The sequence below is a fragment of the Oryctolagus cuniculus genome, chromosome 8, assembly GCF_964237555.1.
Source record: "Oryctolagus cuniculus chromosome 8, mOryCun1.1, whole genome shotgun sequence".
Classification (NCBI taxonomy): Eukaryota; Metazoa; Chordata; class Mammalia; order Lagomorpha; family Leporidae; genus Oryctolagus; species Oryctolagus cuniculus.
The window spans coordinates 89,776,881-89,803,818 of NC_091439.1; the positions used below are offsets into that span (position 1 = coordinate 89,776,881).

Genomic DNA, 26,938 nt, shown 5'->3' on the forward strand with positions numbered 1-26,938 from the left:
GGATCATCTAAAAACTAAACTCTGATCCTACCACTCTTTCTCCTAAAGCCCTCAAGGTTTTCGCTTGCCCCCAGGAAGTAGTCCGAAATTCCAAATATAATGTTAATTTTTCAAAAAATCGGGACCCTGAAGCCTGAGAAACCTCAGCTCGAAATTAAGACTCCAGAACTCAGCAGCAAGGTGACCTTGTGCAAGCTGCTTAACAAACTCTCTGTAACCCTCAGCCCTCTCATCTCACCTGCAAAACGGGGTCCATAACAGAATCTTCTCTGTGAGGTTGATCTTGAGTATTAAGTGATACAACCAATACGAAGGTACAGCATTCAACGGCTGGCTGGCTGCTTCCTCGGGAGCCATTCTCGCCTCTTGTTCAACGCTCACCTTATAGCTCAGGGGTTAAGAGAAGGCTCTGGACCCAGCCTGATCCTCTGTTCCCTTTTTCCTCCTCCAAAAACTGGGGTAACAGTAAGCTACGTACACCTGGATGGTTAAATGAACACAGGTAAAACGGTTGGAAGAGTGCCTGGCACACGGTAGACATGCCTTCGCTGCTCCCATTCTGTCAGTTCTCCCACCACGCCTCCTCTTTCTCGTCTGAACTCGTTCAAGTTTAAGATCCCTTGTTCGGTGGCGCTTTCCCGCCCCCTAGCACACACATACTCCAAGCGGCTGGAGCCCGGCACACCTGTCCCAGAGACCCTGCCTCAGGTAGCTGCCCAGAGCTCTCGGGCGGTACCCCGTGACGAGCCCCCCACCACCTCGCCAGAGTTGTGACGCCCCACGCTACGCGGAGCCACAGTTCCCACTCCGCCTTCCTCCCGCCCCCCGGAAGCGAGAAGGCCCGGGGGCGTTCCCCCTCGACCCTCCACCCACTATGCCCTTGGTGAATTCCGGTCTCCCAGGCCAGGCTCGAAAGGAGGCGGAACCCAGCGATCCGCCTGGCGGTTTCCGGGCCGGACCAAAAAGAGCAGTGCACCGGGCGCCGTAGGAGCCGTGCTTTGGTTCCTGGCTCCCGCGATATGGCTTTCAATTTTGGGGCTCCCTCGGGCACGTCGGGCTCCGCTGCAGCCACCGCGGCACCTACGGGTGAGTGCTCCCCCGGACCTTCTCCCGGCAAGGAAGGAGAAGCCTTTGGTCCTCCCCCTGCGACCCTCCAGCTTGGGGATCCTCGCGTCTCCCGCCCGCGCGCAGACTTTGGGGGCTTTGGAAAAGGGCGGGCGGCGGCAGAGCTGGCCGAGGCGGCTCCCCGGGAGGCCCAGCTAGGAGGTCGCGCGCCACGCGTGGGTCCCCGGCAGGCCCGTGTCCTCCGCGGCTCGCTTCCCGCCGCTGGGGAGTGGGACTCGGAGAGCTTGGGGGCTGCTCCTCCGTCCCCTGGCCCGAGACCCTCCCTGCCCTCCCCGCCTCGGCCTCCTGGACCGGCAGGCGCGCTCGCGGGGCTCCCGCCGCCAGACTCGGCGCGGATAGGGCCGGGGAGCCCGGCTCTGCCCCGCGGTCCCCTCGGGCGGAGCCCCGGAGGAGCGGGAAGCCGCTGGTCCGCCCGCTGCGGTCCTCGCCGTCGGAGTTCCCGCTCCTGCTCCTGGCGTGCGTCCCTCTCCCACTCTCGGCTTCCCTGATCGCTGTGGAGCAAAGTCAGGTTTATTCGCTTCCGTGAAACCTCCTATCAAGTCTTCTAATCCTTCTCTTGCTTTCTTGTTCTTCTTCTTTCCCCTCCCGTCTTTTAAAATTTTGTTTTATTTCTTTGTCTACACGCCTATCAGGATTTGGTGGGCTTGAGACTGCCAACTCCACCGCCAGTGGGTTTAATTTTGGGGGTTTCGGATTAACTGCTAATCCTGCAGTGAACTTTAATATTGGGAATTTCGGTGTTTCTACTACCTCGGCGACTCCGTTCAATTTTGGTAACAGTCTGGCAAGTGCAGGTAGATATTGCGGGTCGTGTGTGTAACGAATGTTGCGAGCTGGAGTCCAAGAATATTTCATGGTTCCCAGAGTTTGGAAAAGGAGAATGACTGGTCTAATAAGGAAAGGGAATTTATTTCCTAATGCAGAATCAAACACATTTGTATCAAGTTTTAGCTACCTTAAAAATGTGGTTTTGGAAGACCTTAGAATTTGTAACGTTCCCTTCTTAAATTTGGATTTAATTGAAAAGAATATATTTTCCAAATAAGAATTTGTAATGGATGATTATTTTGAATAGAGTATCTTTCAAATTCTTCAGTGTGCCTTCCAAAGCGTGAGCGTACCAGTCAGGCCTCCTTTCCTGGAATTCTTGGACTCCTGCAGTCATTATTCATTTTTTCTGCATCTTTCATCGGGATTTCATTTTATTGTCCTTGTGTTTCCCAAGAGAAGCAAGTCTTATACGAACAGCGTAACCTGTCTTGTTTTTTTAACCTGAATAATAGTATTGTATTTCTTTGGTCAACTCCTGTTAGAATGTGTTTCTATAAAATATGTAACTATGGAAGGAATTCCCAATCCTTTACTGGATTTTTGGGACATGCTCAGAGGAAGCAGCTTACTTTATGGTTGGAATAGCATAGAGTTCTAAAAGGCAGGCTTCGACACCCTTGCATTCAAAAAGGTGATTGTGAGGACTTTTGTGTCCATGTGGATTGCTTGAAGCTCTTTGACAATTTTGCATATGCAAACTACAACAGAATTTTCATGTTTATACATATTTGCTGTGCATTGTGTTCTTTACATACAATGACCCTATAGGAAAATCTTGTTCTTCAGCTGCTCGTATATGAATTTATGGTTTGTATTCTCTTATATTATGCTTCTCATGCCCATGCCAATTATATGCATTTGGTAAGCATTTCCTAAAATGTGATTGGGAAGCTGGGTGTTTTGTTCACTCGTTACTGCAATGTGAATGTTACCTCAGCATCCGAGTTAAAAACAGTTGTGAAGAATACCTGAAAACTCCAAAGAGAAAATAATCCATTGCGATTAAGATGTATTTGATCACACATCACTGCCTTTTGGTGTGTTTTCTTTTCCTGTGTGCTTAGAATTGGCACTGGGTGAAACAGAAACCTTAATTTGAAATTTGTGTTTCCAAATAAAGCCACCCAGCTCATAATTCAACATGATAAATAAGCCTGTTGATATTTGCTCGATTTCATGTTCATTGCGGTATCACTGTTAAGTTTTGAGTTGTAATAATAAAACTGCTTTAACTCTTTCTAGGTGTTAACTTAGTCCAAAGCAAAGGGGCTGATAGAAATCCTTGTTTATTTTTAAATTACATATCCATGCAAATTCACTGTTACTAATAAGATTTATTTTGGTATTGTGGAGCTTGATAAAATACTAATATTTATCATGTAGCCAATTCGGATTATATCATTTTTATTCAATGCCCATGTTATATCAATGCCCATTACTTCAGGTGATTTTTATCAGTGTTTAGTTTACAATACTGCAGTAGAAACTACAAATAAATAGGATATTTGTGTGTTCCTGCATGCAACATGCAGTCTGCCCTTAAAATTTTCCAAGTCAAAATTATATGATTAATATCAAATAGCTGGTGTTTTCTTATGTCTTTTATGTTACAGTGTTGATGAGTCTGTCTTGTATACAGAAATACATGAGATTCAAGTTATAATACCAGGAAACATGCAGCGTAGCTAGTCAGTAATGGTTCAAACACTTGTGATGAAGGTTTTTTTTTTTGATACCATGTTGGTAATAAACACCGAAAATGAGTTAAACATTTTTAAATTTCTTTCCATTTATGTATTGTTAGTTATGGTTCAGATTAATCTGTCTCTAGATTTATCTAAAAGTGAAATTTGTCTGTGGGTGTTGCCAAACTGGTGTAGAGGCCTGTGGCGGCTGTGCTCACCTTCCCTGCCGCTGCCTCTTTCTTGTACAGAGGCTAAGTATACTGGCATGTTCCCTTTGAAAAGTTGCTCAATCTGAACAAGGGAAATGTAAGCTGACAGAAATGGATTCACCAAAGCCAGGTTGCAGATTGGCAACACAGTCAACTGAGGTATGTTTGGCACACTATTTAAAACATTTGAATAGTTAAGAAAAAAACAGTTGTATTATGATTTAAAAACAAATACATTTTATAAAGAAAATCCAAGTTTCCTCTTTCTTTGTGGGGGAAAATAGGAACATATGACACTACAAAACTATTTTTCTGCAATAATAATCCGAAATTTAGGAGCTGCTGTTTGTAAAAACTGTGCACTTTAAATCATTCTGTCAGTAAGTACATAGTCTACTATCAGTGTTACCAGGCTAAATCTTGTAGGCACTTGAATTTGCAGTCCCTACTCTAAAAGCATGCCCACAATCCGGTTAGAGTTACAGCAAACAGCTTAATATGCTTTTTTGGCTCTGTTTATCACCTCCAGGTAAAGAGCCTCATTGTGTTATGGTATTTCTGTTTTAAATACCTACTTGCTCATTTCTTGCAACACAGACATCTTGATTAGTAGTACAATTTTTAAAAAGTTGATGTTGAGAGCAGAGAGCAAAAATTAGATCATTATGTTTTGGTTTAATATGAGTGTGTAAGCAATTACTTGTAATTTGAAGAAGAAATTGCTTTTGTGTATACAAATAATTTTCCTATTTTTATCCCTTGTTTTTAATTAGGTGGGTTTGGAGGATTTGGCACAACATCTACAACTGCAGGTTCTGCGTTCAGTTTTTCTGCTCCAGCTAACACAGGCACCACAGGTAAGAGGCCACCTTAAGTCATTTTGTAGAAGCAGATCTTTAAGATGGAGATCAGTTTTTGTTTTTAACTTACACACTTCAATTCTTTCATTCAAAGGACTGTTTACTCAGAACAAAGGTTTTGGATTTGGTACTGGTTTTGGCACAACCACCGGAACTAGCACTGGTTTAGGTACTGGCTTGGGAACTGGACTGGGATTTGGAGGATTTAATACGCAGCAGCAGCAGCAGCAGTCTAGTAAGTATGAGATTTTTCATCTTCAGACATAAAACTGTAATGACAGCTAATGTGATGGAGTGCATTGTGGAAACACTTCAGTGGTTGATTTTTTTTTTTAAGGATCAGGTAGTCCAGAGTATTCCAAAAGCTACTTTGCATGTTTTCATGTATCACCTGGGGAGGGAGGACTTCCTGGTGTGATCAGAATTATAAGGTCCCTGTAAACTTTTCTGTTGTTCAAAATATTTACACAAATAGAGAAAACTGCCCAAAGTGCAGCTTCCTGAATTACATGTGGGGTGAACACCTTTGTGACCACTGCCCAGGTCAGAAGGTGGCCCCGGCCATGTGTTTCGGAAGCCCTTCCCCATGGGAGGAAGTCTCGTCCTGTCTCTTAGGGTGATCAATTCCTTACTTTATAGTTTTCTCACTCATGTATATAAACGGTCTTGTTTAGTTTTGCCTGTGTTACATCTCCGTGGGCCCACCTTTTATAGATCATTACAGTTTCTTCTGTTGGGACTGACTGCATTCTTGTGGTACAGTTTTAACTTATTCCTTCATCTTCTGTATTTCTTAATAATTGGGCTGCTTAACAGTTCAGTTTCTTGTTTGTTTGTAAGACTGGTTCATAGGTAGTATATTCTCTATCAAGAGGCATATAGTTAGTGTCTGTCTCCTTTTTTGTGTGGTTAGCAGCCATTGTTGATCATTACTTAGTATTATTGATTGGGGATTACAAAATGGTGCTATTCCACCTCCATTCTTTTTTATTTATTATTGAGAATATTTCTTTCTTTTTTTTTTAAGATTTAGTTGTTTATTTGAAAGAGAGAGAGAAATGTCTTCCATACTCTGGTTTGCTCCCTGATGGGGAGCTAGGAGCCAGGAGCTTCATCTGGATCTCTGGAGGGAATATTTGTATGAAGAAAAGCTTCGTCTTGTCCATTTGATTGATTCTTTCCTTTTATTACTGGTTTTTAGAATAAGAGTTCTCTGGCTTCTCTAAAGGCACCAATTTTTTTTTTTAATGCCAGGAGCTCAAGCGTTAAACCACTTTTAAATTTTCTTTTTCTTTTCTTAAATCTATATTTGAGAAGCAAAAGCTCCCAACTGTTTGTTCACTCCCTGAACACACAGTGGCTGGACTGGGCCAGAGCTGGGAGTTGGAAACTCAGTTTAGGTCTCCTAGGTGGGTAGAAGAGACCCAACTACTTGAACTTCACCTGCTGCCTCCCAAGATGTGCTTAACAGGAAGCTGGGATCAAGAAGGGAGCTCGGACTCAAACCTAGACAGTGATATGGAATGTGGGCATCCCAAACAGCCTCTTTTTTTTTTTTTTTTTAAGATTTATTTATTTATTTGAAAGAGTTACACACAGAGCGAAGGAGAGGCAGAGAGAGAGAAAGAGAATGCACGCGCGTGTGCGTGCAGAGCTCTTCCATCCCCAGTTGGCCACAGTGGCCAGAGCTGGGCCGATCCTAAGCCAGGAGCTTCTTCTGGGCCACCCACATGGGTGCAGGGGCCCAAGGACTTGGGCCATCCTCTACTGCTTTCCCAGGCCATAGCAGAAAGCTAGATAGGCAGTGGAGCAGCGGGACTTGAACTGGCACCCATATGGGATGCCGGCACTGCAGGCGGCAGCTTTAACCGTTACACCACAGCACTGGCCCCCCAAACAGCCTCTTAACCACTGTGACAAATCCACCCCCACACTCCCAATCTCTTAAAATCATGTTTGTTTAATTTTTCTTAGGTAGTTGATTGGTTAAAATCCATCCTACTCTGAAAATTTGTAGTTTATTAAGCATGAATTTCAAGGATTACTTATCCAATTGGATGAAGAAAATAAAATAGCAGTCTCAGAAGTATTCTTGCTAGCGTCTAATCTTCCATCCTTTCTACATTCCCCTTGCAAATAAATGAAGTTTGATAACTATCCAAGTCATTAAGGAGAGAAATGCAAAAAAATGGAGTGTTCCTTGAAATAAAGTCTCCAACTATGAGTAATTATAGTTGAACTTACAAGTACTTCTGTTAGGAAATACAGGGCTTTGACTCAGGTGCTATTCAGTTTAGAAATGTGCTCATGCAGTTATGGAGTAGCCATTTGTTATTTATAGTATATGGCAGGCATTGGATGTATAAGGTTGAAAACCACCCAATCCCTCTTCATAGTCTTTTTTTTTTTTTTAAGATTTATTTTTTTTTTACTTGAAAGAGTTATGCAGAGAGAGGTCAATCAGCTGGTTCACTCCCCAGTTGGCTGCAATGGCCAGAGCTGGGCTGATCCAAAGCCAGGAGCTGCTTCTGGGTCTCCCATGCGGGTGCAGGGACCCAAGGACTTGGGCCATCTTCTGCTGCCTTCCCAGGCCATAGCAGAGAACTGGATCGGAACTGAAGTAGCCAGGACTCAAATCGGCAGCCATATGGAATGCCAGCACCACAGGGGGCAACTTTACCCACTATGCCACAGCGCCGGCCCCCATATTATTTATTTATTTTTTAATGGTTTTATTTATTTGTTTGAAAGGCAGATTTTCAGAGAGAGAGAGAGGAAGAAACAGAAAGATCCCTCCCTCTGCTGGTTCACTGCCCAATTGGTCACCACAGCCAGGGTTAGGCCTTGCCAAAACCAGGAGCCCAAGTACTTGGGCCATCTTGTGTTGCTTTTCCAAGCACATGAGCAGGGAGCTGGATCAGAAGTGGAAAGGCTAGGGCTCCAGTCTGCACTCTAATAGGGATGCCAGTGACACAAGCAGTAGCTAACCTGCTGCACCACAACGCTGGCCCCAGGCTCATATTCTACAAGGTTCCAGGCAGAGTGAGTAACACTGACAGCATAGCATAAGGCATTTAGGACCTGCAGTTAGGTCAGTGTAATTTTAATGCATAAATGACTTCAGGGTCAGTGGTGAGGATTGGTGAGATAGACATGTACCGTCTCTAAGGGACTTGGGGTATGTTTTTCTTGGAGTTGCACCCTAAGCAGGTCTGAACCTTGGAAGATTTAAATTACACAGGAAAAGGATCAGATCTTTAAACTGTCCCTGAGAGAAATGGATTGCAGATGGGCTGGAATGGGTGCAGGAATACTGGTTCTGAAGCTGTTGCCAACATCTAAGCAAGAAATAGTGAAGACCTGGAGTAAACCAGTGGTTGTCAAGAGCAGAGAAATAAAAAACGAAGATGGATTTGAGAGAGAGTTAAGTTATAGACTTGTTAAAAGCCAGTGGTAGATAGAAGTATCTTGGCTGTTGAATGGATGACTGAATGGGCTCCCTGCCTGCCACTAAGCTGTAGAAAACCACATCAAGAGCAGGTAGTGAATGGAGTTTCCTAGGCTAAATTGTGGTTATGAGCTCAAGAGAAGCAGGAAAACAGCAGAACATAGATAATATTTAAAGCAGTAGCTAAGGATAACATCATTTAGGAGACTTGGTTCCAGAGTTAGAACACTGGGACAGTTACTGAGTAGGCAGAGGAAGAGGAGCTCTTCCCTTGCTACCATCCTCTACCCCTAAGCCACGTGGGATACTGATCCCCAAATACTGAGTACCGAGCTTGGGTCAGCGCCTGGCACATCCATCCGTGTGCACCTCATTCATTAGCTCCTTTCTATCGGCCACAGCTGTGCCTGTCTTGGTTGACAGTAATTGTGAATTCACAGGAAAAGACGCATTCAATTTCCCTAAAAGCAGCAGACCACTTTTCTAAGCCAAAGCACTGGTTACCAGACTCCTCCAAAAGACTGTGGGGTTTCAGCCATCTCTGCCTCTGAACAGTCCTCTGCCAGTGCTCGAAGAGAAACTCCTTGTAATACATGTTGTAGTATGATGATGTCTCTGGCACTCTGCTTTATTGCTCCTTACTCATCCACGAGTTCGCTTTCCCTCCTGACCCTTCCGTTATGCCCACTCAGAGTCCTGTGATGAACCAGCTCTCCTGTATCTCACTCTTAGAACACTCTCTCTACCCTTGGGCCTTAGCTGAAACCTGCACAGTCCGTGAACATACTGCTTGTACTTTAACCCACGCAGGTGAAGTTAGAGAGGTGGGCAAGTTCTAGATCCTTAAGGGTCTTACTTGCTGTTGTAAGGAGTTTTGAGTTTACTTTGTAAAGACTGTGGAGCAATGCTTGTTTGAGGTGTTTACGATGTGGCTGCACACCATCTCTGAAGCGTTTATCTGCTGATTACCTGGAAAACTTTGGCAACTGCCTATTCGTCTTGCTTTTTTTTGTGTCCAAGTTTTACCACCAGTATGGGTTATTTCAGCATCTCCTGGCTATGTACTCGATAGGCATTCCCTCCACCCTTTTTCCCAGAGACATCATCCATTTCAGTCTAGCCGCAATTCTTCCCCTGGACTTTGGCAGCATCTGAAACTGTTCTATTTCTAAAGTCACTAATGTAAACACTCCCCAGCCTGTTGCCCATTTAGCCCACATGTCAGTTGCTTCTAGTATTAACTGCTCTTCAGTCTCATCAAAATCGTTCCTGTCTTCACTACTTTTCTCTAACTAGCTTAGGTTCCATAGCCTTCCCCTTCACTGACTCATGACAGCGTGCCAGACTTCCTCATTTGTATCACATTTGGCTGAAAAAATAACCCATAAGCCTGACTATCCTGATATTGCTTGGGAAGAACACAGTACAGAAGATTGAGTAAACTATAAATTCTTTTTTTAAATGATTTATTTACTTGAAAGTTAGAGAGAAAGAGAGAAAGGGGTCTTCCGTCTGCTGATTCACTCCACAAATGGTCACAGTGGCCAGGGACGAGCCAGGCCGAAGCCAGGAGCTTCATCTGAGTTTCCCGCGTAGGTGGCAGGGACCTGTTAAGCTGCCGCTTGAGATACCCACAGTCCATGTTGAGTGCCGATTTGAGTCCCTGCTACTCCACTTCCTTTTCCAAACCACCGGCTCCCTGCTAATGCACGTGGGAAGGCAATGGAAGGTGGCTCACGTAGTTGGGTCCCTACTACCCACATGGGAGACGCAGATGGAGTTCCAGGCTCCTCTTTGACCCAGCCGGGCCCTGGCTGTTGCAGGCATCTGGGGAGTGAACCAGCAAATGGGCTGTGCCATAACACCAGCCCAGCTCCAGTACGTTTGGGGCATTTTTTTTTTTTTTTTTTAAGATTTTATCTGTTTATTTGGGAGACAGAGTTAAAGACGAGAGATGGAGAGAGAGAGAGAGAGGTCTATCATCCACTGGCTCACTCCTCAAGTGACCCCCACAGCCGGAGCTGGGCCTATCCGAAGCCAGGAGCCAGGTGCTTCATTCAGGTCTCCCATGTGGATACAGGAGTCCAAGCACTTGGGCCATCTTCCACTGCTTTCCCAGGCCATAAGCAGAGAGCTGGATCAGAAGAGGAGCAGCTGGGGCATGAACCGGTACCCATACAGGATGCTGGCACTGCAGGCAGGTGCTTAGCCTATCACACCACAGTGCTGGCCCCAGGTACCTTCAGTCTTTAGAGCTGAATGAGAACTTAAACTGTCTTCAGTGGGTTTTCATTTACCTATATGCCACTTGTATTATTAAGGATTTTCCTTAAAAAATCAATTTATTTTTAAAAATTAGTCATTTCAAAAGAAAAAGTTAACATTGCTTCTATACATGGAAAACCTGTGTCATCTGCTATAAAGAAAAGATAATCAAAGAAAAAAAGTGTTAATAATTCCAGTTACTTTTGGTTTAAGCTTTGAAACTTAACGCTTGTTTCTCACTTTGTTAAAAGCTAAGATCAGCAGATCTCACAAGCCATTAAAGACATACTGGTACCAACTGACATTTCTCTTGGTGTAATAAAGTCATCAAAAGTATTTTTTGTTATGTGAACTCTGCTGTTGCTTAGCAGTTCTGATTTCTCGTACTGGGGGTATTTACTATCTCCCACTCTGGGAAATGCTTATCTGCTCTAACGACTTTGCCCTTCTTCCTATTGGAGAAATAGCCTAGAGAGGTGAAGTAACTTGCTCAAAGTTACACAGCCATCTAAAGCTTGAGCCTAGAAGGATGAGTATTCCATTTGTTGTTATTTTCACTGTATGTTTTCTTGTAATAACAGAAAGAAATGCATTTAAATTAATATTGATATGTTATAGTGTTCTGTTTTCTTACTCTACATCATCTAATTTGTATTATACAAATTAACAGCAGTAAAGGTTGTTTAAAAAAGAAAAAATCCTGCGATTTCATGAACTTGAGTTTTCCATGTCCATATTTCCTTCCTTGTCCCTTTTTTTGTGTGTGGGGGTCTGATATTATGGATCCTGTTTGTGATCTGATAATGGGATTAACTAAGATAGCATGTTTAGAAAAACAAGTTAGTTTTAATACCAAAATTGGTCCTAGTGTATTATTTTCCTACTGCCACCATGACATATTTCCTTGAACTTAGAGGCTTAAGACAACAGAAGTTCATTATTTTACAGTTCTGGCACTCGGTGGTCCAGAAGTGGGCCTCACTGGGCTAATACCAAGGTGTTGGCAGGACTGCCTTACTGCTGCAGGCTCTAGGGGAGAATCCGTTCCCTCTTGTTCTCCAGCTTTTGAGACTCCCCACTTTCCTTGGCTGGTGCCCTCGCCTCCAGCAGAACCCACAGCACATCTCACTGTGGCTCAGCTCCCTCCTCCGTGTTTCAGGGCCTTTATGGTTACACTGAGCCCACCTTCATGCTCTAAAATAAGCACCCATGTCCGCATGCTTTACTTAATCGTGTCTACAAGTCCCTTTTGCCGTGTAAGGTAACACATACAAGATCCTATGAATTGGATAAGGACGTCTCTGGGGGGACCATTATTCTCTTTCTACACCTAGAATCTGAATTAAGTTCTGGGTCTTCTAAATACTAATGTGGGTCCGTTCTTAGCATTAGGTGGTCTCTTCAGTCAGCCTACACAAGCTCCTGCCCAGTCCAACCAGCTGATAAATACTGCAAGTGCTCTTTCTGCTCCAACGTTATTGGGAGATGAGAGAGATGCTATTTTGGCAAAATGGAATCAACTGCAGGCCTTTTGGGGAGCAGGAAAAGGATATTTCAACAATAACATTCCACCCGTGGAGTTCACACAAGAAAATCCCTTTTGCCGATTTAAGGTATTAATACTGTTTTTGATCTTCATTTGAAGAATGTGTAAGAGAGAATATGATACTTGTTTGAAATTTTCGAAGAAACATTTGTTTCATTCTTTAGTACTCTTTGGATGTGGTATGACTTAATTTTAAGAACAGAAATTTTAAAATCAAAAGTGATTTCTTACATATGTGTGGCTGCAGGTGACCAGAATATAAAAGGAAAGGTGTGACTAGAATGTGATTTATAGCTGAGGGAAAAAATGGTAACATACAGAGAATGGTCTGCTTGGCACCTGGAGAGGAGGAGACCCAAAACTAGAGCTCAGTGGTATTCACCTGACATTGGCCGGGAAAGTACTCACTAACCAGCAGGCTCCTTACTGCCACCCTCACGCCCGAATGCCAAAGCCCTTAAACCAGCCTAGCTTCTTTCCTTTGTTCTGATGTCTTGTCTACCACAGAGACTTCTCTTCAGAGAATCGCTTTACCAGCCACTCAGAGTATTCAGGTCAACTTGGCAGTGCATTTTCCTTAACAAATTAATGCACTTGTATTGCCATCCAGTGCTACTTCAGCCTCTTGTGAGTTACATCGACCTACATCAGTCTGTGAAACTAATCAAGTGTGTGCATGCCCATGGATGGGGCACTGTTAAGGCTGAGGATCAGACCCTTAGTGATGGTTAAACAACAAGTAGCGGTCAGCCTGTCTTGTTAGAGAACATCTCCATCTGATCACTCTAACAAGAAGAAAGTTTATCTTTTGAGTGCATATAACAGGAATTTTAGTACCTTTGTTTAGTGACTGAGAGGTGTACAGCAGTAGACAGGTTTAATGTGGCAATTTCTTTTTTTTTTTTTTTTTTTTTGACAGGCAGAGTGGACAGTGAGAGAGAGAGACAGAGAGAAAGGTCTTCCTTTTGCCGTTGGTTCACCCTCCAATGGCCGCCGCTGCAGCCGGTGCACCGCGCTGATCCGATGGCAGGAGCCAGGATCCAGGTGCTTTTCCTGGTCTCCCATGGGGTGCAGGGCCCAAGCACCTGGGCCATCCTCCACTGCACTCCCTGGCCATAGCAGAGAGCTGGCCTGGAAGAGGGGCAACCGGGACAGAATCCGGCGCCCCGACCGGGACTAGAACCCGGTGTGCCGGCGCTGCAAGGTGGAGGATTAGCCTATTGAGCCACGGCGCCGGCCTAATGTGGCAATTTCTTAAGTTTATGTATAAACATTTTTGTATAATGTACACAACTGAATTTAAATTCTTCCCTTAAAATTGTATATGATGACAAGGGATAAAAAAGCTTTTTAGAAAATTCTTTAGAAAGGTATAATTGGTTGTACTTAATATTATATAAAAAATGTTTCATGAAAGTTTGTATTATGTGAAAACAAAATAACATAGTCCTTCTTTTAGGGTTTGTAGGTTTACCATGATGTTACGATAACCTTAAAAGTATTTATTTATAACTCTTCTTCTATGTCTAAACTCATTTTAAGGTTCCATGAATCAGACACAAGGTGGCGCATGAATTACACTTGGGCTTTGGCTTTTGCGGTCATTCCCGTGACACGCAGGATGGTTTCAGTGGTTCAGAGACGCCCAGTAATGATGGATAACAAAGTTTTTCAGAGAAAGGTCTTGAGTTACTTTTTTGAAGAGGAGATTTTAATTTCACTCTGTAGATTTATGTTATTCTTGGATAAACCAATTTTTTAAATTGTGTGACCTCCTAAGGGCACAGAGGCATGGGACGAGTCATTCGCTTCATTATCAAACATTATAAACTGTTTCCATGTTTCAGCTGGTGTTAAGCTAAATGTTAAACCTGTGATTTATAATCAGCACATGTTTTTAATGTTGTTTGTTTTGTCATTTCACAGGCAGTAGGTTATAGTTGTATGCCCAATAATAAAGATGAAGATGGCCTAGTCGTTTTAGTTTTCATCAAAAAAGAAACAGATATTCGAAGTCAACAACAGCAGTTGGTAGAATCATTGCATAAAGTTTTGGGAGGAAATCAGACCCTTACTGTAAACGTAGAGGGTATTAAAACGTTGCCAGACGATCAGTAAGTATACTTTAGATACGCTGCTTATTTCTGTGTGCTCCAGTCCAGAGTGAACCTTATTTCTATTGCTGAAACATAAATTATATCAGAGTAGAATGTTATTTCTCAACTAGAAATACTTGTTGAAAAATGTTTTTCTTAATTTTAGATTTTTTATTTGATGTTAATAATTTCTGGGATTTTCCTCCAGAACCAGGAGGAAACATTTATTATAGCTGCATGCACAAAGATACTGTTGGAAATGTGTATTAACTATTACTAGTAATCATGTTTATTCGTGGATAAATATGATTGCTTTACTTCCCTAGTGCTATGTATTATTTTCAGTTTTAGTGGCAAAACGTTTACATTAAGATATTTAAGTTTAGATGCTTAATTATTATTGAGAGATAATAACTGAAGCAGATTTTACTTGGTGTTAATTGCAGAAAGCATCCCATACATTTCAGCAGAGACTCCAAAATACTCAATTTTGAAGCAAATATTAACATTTATACAGGACTTTTAAGCTGAGCGAACATTTGTACAAGTATTACCTAATTTACCTGCCTCATTTTAACCTTTTCACTTACACAATTTAAATTAATTTCATCTTAATCATTTATGTTGATTTACAAGTGAGCATAACTTTAAGGTTTCTTGTTTTCTAGGATTTAAGGGAAAAAACTTCCAATTTCTTTCTTTTTTTTTTTTTTTTTTTTTTTTTTAGATTTTATTTATTTATTTGAGAGGTAGAGTTACAGACAGAGGGACAGAAAGGTCTTCCTTCTGTTGGTTCACTCCCCAAATGGCTGCAACGGCCGGAGCTGGGCTGATCCGAAGCCAGGAACTAGGTACTTTTTCCCAGTCTCCCATGTGCACACAGGGGCCCAAGGACTTGGGCCATCTTACACTGCTTTCCCAGGCCATAGCAGAGAACTGGATTGGAAGTGGAGCTGCCGGGACTAGAACCGGCTCCCATATGGGATGTCAGAGCTGCAGGCGGAGGATTAACCTACTGCACCATGGTGGCGCCAGCCCCCCAATTTCTTCCTAAAGCAATCATTTCTGAATTTAACTAGTATCCTTCTAAAGTCACATACTGCATTGGTATTTGTGTCAGTGAGTTAAGTGCTCAGTACTTCATACATTGGTTATTTTTCCTCCAGGACAGAAGTTGTCATTTATGTTGTTGAACGTTCTCCAAATGGTACTTCAAGAAGAGTTCCAGCTACGACTCTCTATGCCCATTTTGAACAAGTCAGTATAAAGACACAATTGCAGCAACTGGGTGTAACCCTTTCTATGACTAGAACAGAACTCTCTCCTGCGCAGATCAAACAGCTCTTACAGAATCCTCCTGCTGGTATGTTTCTAGAGTCATGGAGTTCAAAGTGGGAGTTAGAAGTAAATACTCCTATTTTGGCGGATGTTGATTGGTCAGTAACGTTAATAAAACCAGGGTCAGCTTATCGCATGTCTGCGTATTTTGGACATAGTTCTGAATATTTATATTGTATTAATTCATTAGTTCTTAAAAATAATACAGGTCAAGTACCTCTCTTATTTGAAATGTTTGGAACCCGGAAGTGTGTTCACATTTTAGACTTTCTTTGACTTTGGAATATTTGCGTAGATTTCATCCATTGAGCATCCCTAATTCAAAAGTCCCAAATCCAGAATGCTCCGAAGTCCATTTTTGAGTACATCATGCTCGAAGTATTGGATTTTGGAGCATTGCAGATTTCAGATTAAGAGTGCTCATTTTGGGAAATGATGAATTAAGAAAAATAGTCCATAATACCTTAATTACGGAAAGGTAATTTATTTGGTGTTTTGCTGGCTTATCTCATTTTAACTGAGTATTCAAGTGAAATCTGTAAAAGATTCTAGAACTAGATTAACCCTTCATTGATACTTGTTGGGTTGTGAAAACAAAGTAAGATTTATAAAGAGTCTAACGTTTTTTGCAGATTGAAAGAACACAGTAATATAAGTATGGTCCTTGTTCATAATACTGAATAATTTTACATAAAGCATCAAATATACCAAGGTGTTGAGGAAATAATTTATAAAATAATACTTTATTGAGAAAAAATAACTAGATTGGCTATGTTATAGATCCCTGTATCTTCCTTCCACGGAAGTAGCTAGTATTTAACAATTTATTGTACTCTATTAATCCTTTATCGATGATTTTACATGTAAGCATATTTACCTCTAGGCCCTTTAGAAAAGAATTCTGCATTGTACATTTAATAGAGTTTGCTTTTTTACTTAGAGTATATCTTAGTAGTTTGCCTGTCAGTATATGAAGATAAATCTTACTCCATTTAAATACTATGTAGTATTCCACATATATACCCTACTTAACCTCTTGGTCATTTTTATCTTTTCAGTATTACAAATTGTATAACAATTTACATCCTTGTGAATGTATCTTAGAACACATGGGTATATATTTTTTAGACTAGATCTGTGATCATGAAATTTTTGAGTTAATATTGTATCTATTAGATATTGCCAGTTGCTCTCCAAAGTAAGCTCTACTGTTTTTCATAATAGAAATGTTTTCTGATTCTTTGCCATTGATGGTACAAAGTTTAAAAAATATTTCTGTGATTACTAGTGAAGTTGAAAGTATTTCTCTGTTTATATATTTGTAGTTGTATGTTTTTATTTATTTATTTGACAGAGCTAGACAGTGAGAGAGACAGAGAGAAAGGTCTTCCTTCCGTTGGTTCACCCCTCAAATGGCCGCCACAGCTGGCGGTGCACCAATCCGAAGCTAGGAGCCATGTGCTTCTTCCTGGTCTCCCATGCGGGTGCAGGGGCCCAAGCACTTGGGCCATCCTCCACTGCCTTCCTGGGCCACAGCAGAGAGCTGGACTGGAAGAGGAGCAATCGGGACTAGAACCCGGCACCCACATGGGATGCTGGCGCTGCAGGCGGAGGATTAACCAAGTGAGCCATGGTGCCGGCACCCATGTTTGTATTTTTTGTGACTTACCTAATTCATATCCTTTGCCCATTTTCTATGAGATTTTTGTCTTTATAAACCAATAGGAGCTTTCTGTATTGAGATTGATGAATTATCTCATAGGTTACAGATACGTCCTTCTAGTCTGAACTAATTCATTTTAGCTTTATTATTCATCCTATAAAATTTTGTGGTGATTGTATTAGTCAAATGCAGTGATCATATTTGATAGTCATTTTTCATTATAGTTTCTGGATTTAGGGTCTTTAGCAGAGCCTTTCTCATGCAATTGTAAGTTTTGTTTTAGAAAAAATATTTTTGCTTTGTGGTAGGTGTTGATCCTATTATCTGGGAGCAAGCCAAGGTGGATAACCCCGATTCTGAAAAGTAAGTGTATCTTCTTCTAATACTAACAGTATTTGCTGCTAGGTAAGCAAGCAGATGTGAGCTTTGAGGTAAGATTATTTTCATTTCCATTGCTTTTTTACAATTAACAATATGGTAAGATAACATAGTGTATAAAAACTACTTGCTAGGAATAAAGAAATCTGAATGCTGGTCCTTTGATTATATTTGCACTTAATACAGTTTTTTGGCTGAATATTTTTCCTTATTTTTAAAACAAGGAGGTTGAATAAAATTTGTATGGTGTAAAGTTGTTGATTGTATATTTCTAGACCTGCCTTAGAATCCTAGACACATGACATAAAATCACGAGTGTTATTGTGAAAACTTTAACTTCTTATATTTTGTAATAATAAATTTAAAATCTGGAAATTGACCACTTGCATTTTTCCAGGTTAATTCCTGTACCAATGGTGGGTTTCAGAGAACTTCTTCGAAGATTGAAAGTTCAAGATCAGATGACTAAGCAGCACCAGACCAGATTAGATGTGAGCATTCAGCTTTTCATTCTCTGACCGGGGAGCAGAAGAGGAATTAGACATCTCATTCTTTTTACCAAGGATGCTACTATTTTGTAGGGAAAAATGCAGTATATACTGCAAATTAATAGTTTTATACAACTACCTTACTAATGATAAGCATTTCCCAAACCATATAAGTCTGATTTGATATATTTTAACAGTGAATTTAGGATTTTTGGCTTACCAAATTAATTTGGCTTTCATCCAGTTCTAGCCAGAGGTTGAGTATTAAATACTGTATTATGTTGCCTTTTGAAAATTAAAGTTAGTTATGATTATCTTGTCATAACATATTACAACTTTCTTGGTATATTACACATTGATGAATGCTTGTCTGCTTAATATTTCATAAATTAGGCTTTTGAAAATTTTGTTTATTTAAAAGGCAGAGAATCTTCCACCCTCGTGTTCACTCCTCATATGGCTGCAGCAGCCAGCTTTGGGCCAAGATTAGAAGTGAAGCAGCCCATATAGGATGCTGGTACTGCAGGCAGAGGCTTAACCTTCTGTGCCACAGTGCCGGCCCCTCTTTAACATAGTATCTTTAATAATCATGGCGTAGATTAATTCCTAGATCACTTTAGTTTTTGTCAGTACATTCTGTGGGTGGTAGTGTCTTTCTTTTTAGTTATTGCTGGTACAGAACATAATTTCTCTTGTGTCAGGAAGCCCTGGTGATTTTTTTTTTTTTGCAAAACTGGAATGGGGATGGTAGCTAAATCACAGTATACAACATCACACCTAGTTTTGTGGGGCCTGGTATTGGACAGTCCTTAAAAGGTGATTTGAGGGGCTGACATGGTGCCACTTGGGACACTGGCATACCATTTTGGAGTGCCTGTAGTTTGGGTCCTGGCTGCTCCACTTCTGATCCAGCTTTCCTGCTGATGTGCTTGGGATGAAGCAGAGGATGTCCCGAGCCCTTGGGAGATCAGGATGGAGCTCCTGGCTTCCAGCTGGTCCATCCCTGGCCGTTGTGACCATTTGAGGAGTGAACCAGAAACTGGAAGAGATTTCTCCTTCTCTAACCATTGTGCTTTTCCAATAAAGAAGTCTTAAACAGGCGATATGCTACAGTGTGTTTTGCACAGTCTTATTCTTATAGCATGTCAGTACAAGCCAATGACATTGAATGACCAGTTATGAGAGGACCAGATATGAGGTTAATTTTGATTGAAATGCTTTAGTGAAACAGTGAGGAAAGATTTATTTAAAGGGAGTTACAGAGGCAGAGAGAGGTCTTCTGTCCACTGGTTCACTCCCTAAGTGGCCGCTTCAGCGGAGCTAGGCCGATCTGAAGCCAAGAGCTTCCAGGTCTCCCAAGCGGTCTAAGATTGAGCCTTCATAAAACAGAAATGGTATTTTAAGCCAAACAGCAAATCAGATTTCCTGAACAAGAGTTGTATAATAAGGTGTATTTTTTCCTCTCCATTCTGATTACTCCAGGTATCTTATGGCAGTTAACGTTAGTTTGTACTATACTTTCTGGCAACAGTAAGATTCAGTATCACGGATTCCCCCCCCACCCCCTGTCATCTTACAGATCAAAAGTCATTTTTACTTCAAGTTCCTTTATTGTTTCCAAGGTATGTTTTATTTTTTCTAAGTGTTTCCCATTCTTAAATACCCTGGAGCTCTATAAAGAAATCTTGAAATGATGCTTAAAAATCTTTAGCTTATAAAAGGGGAAAGGCAGAATTAAAGGTAAGTATTGATATTTTGAGAGCTCTCAGGCTTATCTCAGAATTAGACTTCACATATAGGTAGGTGTGCTTGGAGAATAGTTACACTGTGTACTTAATTTACCTAAAAATTTTTTTTAAAAACAGATCATATCTGAAGATATCAGTGAGCTACAAAAGAATCAGACTACAACAATGGCCAAGATTGCACAATATAAGAGGAAACTCATGGATCTTTCTCATCGAACATTGCAGGTAGTCCACTGGAATTTTTTCCTCACCGCACTGTAAGTGTGAAAAGTGTGCTAAGTGTAAATTTTTTCTAATAGGATAGACATTAAAAGGAAATAAGTTTGAAACTTTCTCAAATGTGGGAGATACATGACAGGTCTTACAAGGTAAGATGAGAGTAAAAATATTCTAAAGCTCATATCTTAGGATGAGGGAAAATGAAGAAATAAACATCTTGATATAAGGCAGGCATGTATGAGATGAGTGATACCTGGTTTTCATACAAGTAGCAGAAAAACATCTTTTTGAGTGTTACAGAAGGGAATGTAACCATTAATGGCTGGAAAATGGCAGAACTCCCAAATTACCAAGACAAAAATAAAAGAATGAACAGCAACAGAAACTGAAATTTGGGATAGCAAGAGCAGTACTCAGAGGAAAACTTACACTTTTTAAGTCTTTTTTATGTATTTGCAAGGTGGTACTGCTCATCACCTGGTGGGCATTTTGGCTATTACGCATGTTATTAGCATTCACGTACAGGCGTCTGTACAGATGTACAGTGCTTCTTCTGTTTTGAATATAAACCTAAGAGTGAAAGTGCTAGGTCTTAATTTGTTGAGGAATTGCCAAACTGCTTCCCACAGCAGCTGTCCCATAATACATCTCTGGTTTTAGTACCGGCACTGCAGGCAGCAGCTTTACCCGCTACACCACAGTGCTGCCCCCTACATGATTGTTTTTGTCAGAATTCATAGAACTATACACCCAGGTAGGTAGAATCTGAAGTCCAATAAAGTTAAATGTTTTAAATATAAGCTCATACGTTTATATAAAAATACATATAAAACTGGTATTAGGTTCCCTACTTTTTGTACTTTGTGTTTATGGTTATAAAATAGCACATTTTAGAAATGAGTCCTGGACTTGTAGCAGTGCATTAATGTGGTTTTTGCTAAAACCGACAGAAACTGAATTCAGCCTCCAACTGTTAAGCTCTATGTAATTTTACCTGATTTCTTTCCACAACTAATAGCAATGAATTTCCTTCCTTAACTGAGGAGTTGATTCTGTTGGCATTGGTGATATTTGTCTAGGTCCTAATCAAACAGGAAATTCAAAGGAAGAGTGGTTATGCCATTCAGGCTGATGAAGAGCAGTTGCGAGTTCAGCTGGATACGATTCAGTGTGAACTGAACGCACCTACCCAGTTTAAGGTAAGCACTCGTAACACCAAAGATAGAATTGCTTCAGGTAGATGTGCAGAAAATGTTATATTGGCTTCAGACAGAGAAATTTTATAAACTTGTGTTTATTAAAAGAGAACTCTTTAGTCATGATTCTTTTGGCTTGTATTAGTGTTTTATTCAAGGTCCACAAGAAAGATTGGAAATTTTTAATAAATGGTTTCAAAATCTTTTCAAAAGAAAATATTTTCTTTAGAAATGGTTGCTGTTAGCAGTTTTAATTTTGACTCAATGTTATTTTTAGGGCCGACTTAATGAACTAATGTCCCAAATCAGAATGCAGAATCATTTTGGAGCAGTGAAAACTGAAGAAAGATACTACATAGATGCAGATCTGCTACGAGAAATCAAGCAAGTAAGTGTTAACATAGGTTGCACCGCAAATATTTATCTTCATTTAAAAGGCAGAGCCGAAGATCTTCCAAGCATGAATTCACCATTTTCTATCCATTAGGACTAACATCTAAAAAGGCTGCACTAGTAGGGAATGTAAAGAGGTACAGTCTCAGTATCTAAGATGTGGAAGCAAACCAAGTATCCATCAATGAATAGATAAAAAAATTACAACATACATACACAGTGGAATTTTATTCAGTCCTTAAAGAAATTCTGGCACAAATTTATTTTTTAAGATTTATTTATGGGCCGGCGCCGCGGCTCACTAGGTTAATCCTCCGCCTAGCGGCGCTGGCACACCGGGTTCTAGTCCCGGTCGGGTTGCCGGATTCTGTCCCTGTTGCCCCTCTTCCAGACCAGCTCTCTGCTGTGGCCCGGGAGTGCAGTGGAGGATGGCCCAAGTGCTTGGGCCCTGCACTCATGGGAGACCAGGAGAAGTACCTGGCTCCTGCCTTCGGATCAGCGCGGTGCGCCAGCCGCAGCGGCCATTGGAGGGTGAACCAATGGCAAAGGAAGACCTTTCTGTCTCTCTCTCTCTCACTCTCCACTCTGCCTGTCAAAGAAAAAAAAAAAATTTACTTATTTGAAAGTTAAACAGAGAAGGAGAGGCAGAGAGAGAGAGAGGTCTTTCATCTTCTGGTTCACTGCCTAGTTGGCTGCAACAGCCAGAGCCGCACCTATCCAAAGGCAGGAGCTGCTTCCAGTTCTCCCACATGGGTGTGGGGGCCCAAATGCTTAGGCCATCTTTTTACTGCTTTCCCAGGCCACAGCAGAGAGCTCGATCAGAAGTGGAGCAGCCAGGACTCGAGCTGGCATCCATATGGGATGCCAGCCCTTCAGGCAGTGGCTCATCGGCTCATCTTATAATATGGATGGAACTTGAAGATGTTATGCTAACTGAAAATAAGTGATCATAAATGGACAACTATGGGGTAACACTGGTAGTCCAGTTAATGAGTAGAAGAACAGAAGGATGAAGGCTAGAGAGCAAGAGGAGAGAACAGTGTGTAAGTGGTTCCTTATACAGTACAGAATTTCAGTCTGGGAAGATGATGGTGATGACTGTTAACTATGTTTATGTACTCAGTGCCACTGAAGTGTACTCTTAAAAATAGTAAATTTTTTGGCCGGCGCCGCGGCTCACTAGGCTAATCCTCCGCCTAGCGGCGCCGGCACACCGGGTTCTAGTCCCGGTCGGGGCGCCGGATTCTGTCCCGGTTGCCCCTCTTCCAGGCCAGCCCTCTGCTGTGGCCAGGGAGTGCAGTGGAGGATGGCCCAGGTGCTTGGGCCCTGCACCCCATGGGAGACCAGGAAAAGCACCTGGCTCCTGGCTCCTGCCATCGGATCAGCGCGGTGCGCCGGCCGCGGCGGCCATTGGAGGGTGAACCAACGGCAAAAGGAAGACCTTTCTCTCTGTCTCTCTCTCTCACTGTCCACTCTGCCTGTCAAAAAAAAAGAAAAAAGAAAAATAGTAAATTTTTTATATGGCCTGTTTTACCACAGTAAAAAAAGTGAATCGTTCTCCTTGCACAGAATAAATTTAGAGGAAGTAGGGGTACCAGCAGTTCCCTAGACCTTACTATTCAGTGTGTAGGCGGCGGCAGCACCTGGAAAGTCATTAGAAATGGAAACTCTCGGTCTGCATCAAACCAAGACCAAAGATTTGATGCACCTGAGAAGCACCTGCTCCAGATCACACCCCCAGCTTCTGTTCCACACAGATGCTGTAAATGTGCTGCAGATCCTCTCAGCCCTCAGACGGCCTAGTAAGAAATAACTGGGTTGCCCCGTGGTGCTTTGGCGGCACTCAGTTGCTTCAGGACGAAGCTGAGTATCTCCTCCTCAGGCACTGGCTGGCAGACACTCGCAGTGGACAGTGAACAGAGTTGGGTGCAGAATGGAAGGGGTATTGATCTAGAACGGTGCTGAGAAGCAGGATGTCTTGACTCAAGCCTATGTCCATCTGCTGGGATGGGGCTTTCTTGGAGCAGACCAAGAAGAACTGGAGAAGGAAAATTCAAATCTGTTTGGGATTGCATTGTGAATACCAACATGAGTTCTCAATGTGTTTACAAAAAAAGACTATTCCTAGACTAACTGATGCGGGGGTAGAGGGAGGCAGCCATCAGAATCCACAAACTTTTCAGTCTCTCTAAAGATGATGTCTGCTAGTATGTTCTAAGAAAGCCCTTCAACGAAGACAGACATCAAGGACCCAACTACCCAAGACTCAGCATTCTGAGTCCACGCGTCTGACAACACAGGGGCCAGCGTGCTGCCTAAAGAGACAGTGGACTAAGAAAAGTAGGGCAGAGGCTGCAGAACACGCTAAACTTTTCGCCAAGAGAATGAAGGAGGCCAAAGAAAATGCTTGGATGTGATTGCCAAGAAATGCAGGCTGTCCTCTGCAGAGTTTCTACCTCTCGATCTTGAGACCTTTTAAAACTAGAAACTTTTAAAGAATAATAGATCCATCAGACCTCAAAAAAAAAAAAAAAAAAAAAAAACCTGTTAGATGCTTTTCATTAGCATACAGATGCATTAATGAAAGCTGTCCAACCTTTTTTTCATCTAAAGCTTTGTGGACCATTTAGGTGGCATTGTTGGCATGCCCAACTTTAGACAGATATCATCAACATCTCCTGTTTTGTTATATGCTTTAGCATGGATAGTGCATCTTTATGCAACTGAACCCCAGTTTGGCTCCTAGGTTCTTAGAAAGTACACACACACTCAATTATATTCCATTGTTTAAAGTATTTGCAATAAAATGGAGACAGATCTAGCATGCTGTAATAGAGAACTATATTAAGGAGTTTAATATACAGTAAAGTTGGGAATAATTTAAACACCTACCTTTTTGCAATGAGGAAGAGCAGTGTATTATTTTGAGGTTGAAACATTGCTCACTGACTAAGTAGAGATGTCATAGTACCCCAAAGGGTGCTTAGCAGTTTAGATTTTAAATGAGTCAATACCATTAAAGCTGTTAAAACAGTGCCTTAGCTTATGGAAAGGTCTCAAAGTTAGCATGGCTGGCACTGTGGCATAGCGGGTAAAGTCGGTTCGAGTCCTGGCTGCTCCACTTCTGATCCAGCTCTCCGCTATGGCCTGGGAAAGTAGAAGATGACTCAAGTCCTTGGGCCCCTGCACTTGCATGGGAGACCTGAAAGAAGCTCTTTGCTTTGGATCAGCTCAGCTCTGGCCATTGCGATCATTTGGGGAGTCAACCAGCAGAATGGAAGACCTCTCTTTGGCTCTACCTCTGTCTGTAACTCTTTCAAATAAGTAATTAAAAAAAAAAAAAAAGTTAGCAACTATTACCATTACCATCCTTGTATACTTCAAAACTTGACATTTTTGACTTTCAGAATTATTGTGTTAGTCACATATATTTGAGTACCTTCAGTTTAAGTATCATAGCTTTCTGATGTTCTTGATTTTTTTACTGTCATAATACTGTTGAAAAAGATGTTCTACAAGTGTTTATACCAGGCATGCATATTTACAGTAGTTACTATGTACTGCGTTGCCAGTAAAAAACAGTTTAAGGCCGGCGCCGTGGCTCACTAGGCTAATCCTCCGCCTAGCGGCGCCAGCACACCGGGTTCTAGTCCCTGTCGGGGCGCTGGATTCTGTCCCGGTTGCCCCTCTTCCAGGCCAGCTCTCTGCTGTGGCCCGGGAGTGCAGTGGAGGATGGCCCAAGTGCTTGGGCCCTGCACCCCATGGGAGACCAGGAAAAGCACCTGGCTCCTGGCTCCTGCCATCAGATCAGCGTGGTGCGCCGGCCGCAGCACACCGGCCGCGGCGGCCATTGGAGGGTGAACCAACGGCAAAGGAAGACCTTTCTGTCTGTCTCTCTCACTGTTCACTCTGCCTGTCAAAAAAGAAAAAAAAAAGTTTAAAATGGAGTAATGGATGAGTTTTTCCTTAATTTGTTCTAGCACTTGAAACAACAGCAGGAAGGCCTGAGCCACTTGATTAGCATCATTAAAGATGACCTGGAAGACATCAAATTGGTCGAACACGGATTGAATGAAACCATCCACATCAGAGGTGGTGTTTTCAGTTGATAGTTTACAGACTTGTGTCAGAGGTGTGTCAGATGCATCCTCCTGCAGCATCAGGCCTTTCCTGACTGCCTGTGTGGAAACAAGAAGGAAACAGTCTTCGCTCGGCTTGGTTTTTGAGAAGCTTACTGACAAATTACTGTAAATCAAATTGATGTAACAGCCACCTCACAGCTCTTCAGAAATAACCTCGAAAGGTTTACATCCAAAGCTGTATTTACTTTAAAAAGAAGTACATAATTATCAAAAGTATATGTACTATTGTACATTCTGACAAGTTTCTTAAACATAATCAGTATTTAATGATTATTCTCCATTGAGCCTGTACTCTGCTTTCTATAGCAAGTAAATATGAAATATTGACTTTGCACAGAACAAAACAAACTGAATAATCACTTGACTGTCAGGTATTTGTACTTCAGAGTAAAATGTACATCAGTTTTTATATTTGTGAATTCATCTGTGGGAGGAGTAAACAAAATCCAGAAGTATTTAACGATCGCTATGGTCTTTTTTTGTTCTATAAAGATTTGAAAGTCTATTTTTATATTATTTTACTTATTTGAAATTTACAGAGAACAATTAAGCAATTAGGATATAACAATAATCACCGTTTCTGTAATCTTTTTGTTTTTAAGCCTTTTTATTTCCAAAAAGCTAAAAACTTATAAATAAATTCTTAATTTGTAATTACTTTTATACAGTTGTCTTGTGCTTTATTGAGCTTTTGAAGAATGAGCATTTATGTCCATATAAGTACTAAATTCTTCATAACCACAATTCAGGATTTTAATTCATGTTTTTAAGTCTGATTTTCCCTCCCTAGTACTTTTCTCAGTGCTCACATATTCTGACTGAGCTATGGCAAATTAAACTTAATTCAGATATCAAGTAGGATAAAGAATTCCCTGATGTATTATATCTGAAAACACTACAAGATGAGTTACATACTGTAATGTACATTTGTGATTCTTTAAAAACTGAATCATTTTAAATAGTATTTCCGACTGCAGACTGTGCACTTGGGCTGCATCATCTTGGCTTCTCGACACTGCAAACTTTGCACCTCCCTTGACGCTTTGGCTCCTGCTGTGTGAGGCTGTGGGGACGGTGAGCAGCACGACGTACTGGGTGTCCAGAGCCCCCTTCTGAGAACCTGCTACAGGAATTTCTTTTCAGTTGCATACTAGGTTACGGTTGTGTAGGAGACCGGGAAGACATTTTGTAAATGACTGCATTTATAAAATACTAATACTCATATGTTATGGGAAGATGAAAGACTGAGAGAAGAGAGATAGTATTTGAAGGTGAAGTTTGATTTCTTAGATGAGTTTTTTAAAATTC

At 41.6% G+C, this 26,938-nt stretch overlaps 1 protein-coding gene across 3 annotated transcripts; it reads left to right on the plus strand.

Annotated features, from left to right (window-relative positions):
• Nucleotides 1–872: 872 nt before the first annotated feature.
• Nucleotides 873–26,293, plus strand: NUP54 (nucleoporin 54). Of its 3 annotated transcripts, XM_051819669.2 has the most exons (13): nucleotides 873–1,086; nucleotides 1,758–1,919; nucleotides 4,624–4,707; nucleotides 4,805–4,945; nucleotides 11,810–12,036; nucleotides 13,896–14,083; nucleotides 15,232–15,428; nucleotides 17,375–17,429; nucleotides 17,842–17,935; nucleotides 19,798–19,905; nucleotides 20,979–21,098; nucleotides 21,373–21,483; nucleotides 25,469–26,293. In XM_051819669.2, exons 1-13 carry the CDS (start codon nucleotides 1,020–1,022, stop codon nucleotides 25,595–25,597), a joined length of 1,683 nt encoding a protein of 560 aa, XP_051675629.1. In that variant the 5' UTR covers nucleotides 873–1,019; the 3' UTR covers nucleotides 25,598–26,293. The 3 variants fall into 3 exon arrangements, with proteins under 3 accessions (XP_051675629.1, XP_002717151.1, XP_051675628.1); XM_002717105.5 differs by lacking the exon at nucleotides 1,758–1,919; XM_051819668.2 differs by lacking the exons at nucleotides 1,758–1,919; nucleotides 25,469–26,293 and adding an exon at nucleotides 22,288–22,993.
• The last annotated feature ends 645 nt before the right edge of the window (nucleotides 26,294–26,938 follow it).

Excerpts from the sequence above, each read along its gene's own strand:
- NUP54 (XM_051819669.2), top strand. The coding sequence starts at position 1,020 with ATGGCTTTCAATTTTGGGGCTCCCTCGGGCACGTCGGGCTCCGCTGCA. Across the intron at positions 12,037-13,895 it reads ATCCCTTTTGCCGATTTAAG|GCAGTAGGTTATAGTTGTAT; the intron begins GTATTAATACTG and ends GTCATTTCACAG. Across the intron at positions 21,099-21,372 it reads ACGCACCTACCCAGTTTAAG|GGCCGACTTAATGAACTAAT; the intron begins GTAAGCACTCGT and ends TGTTATTTTTAG.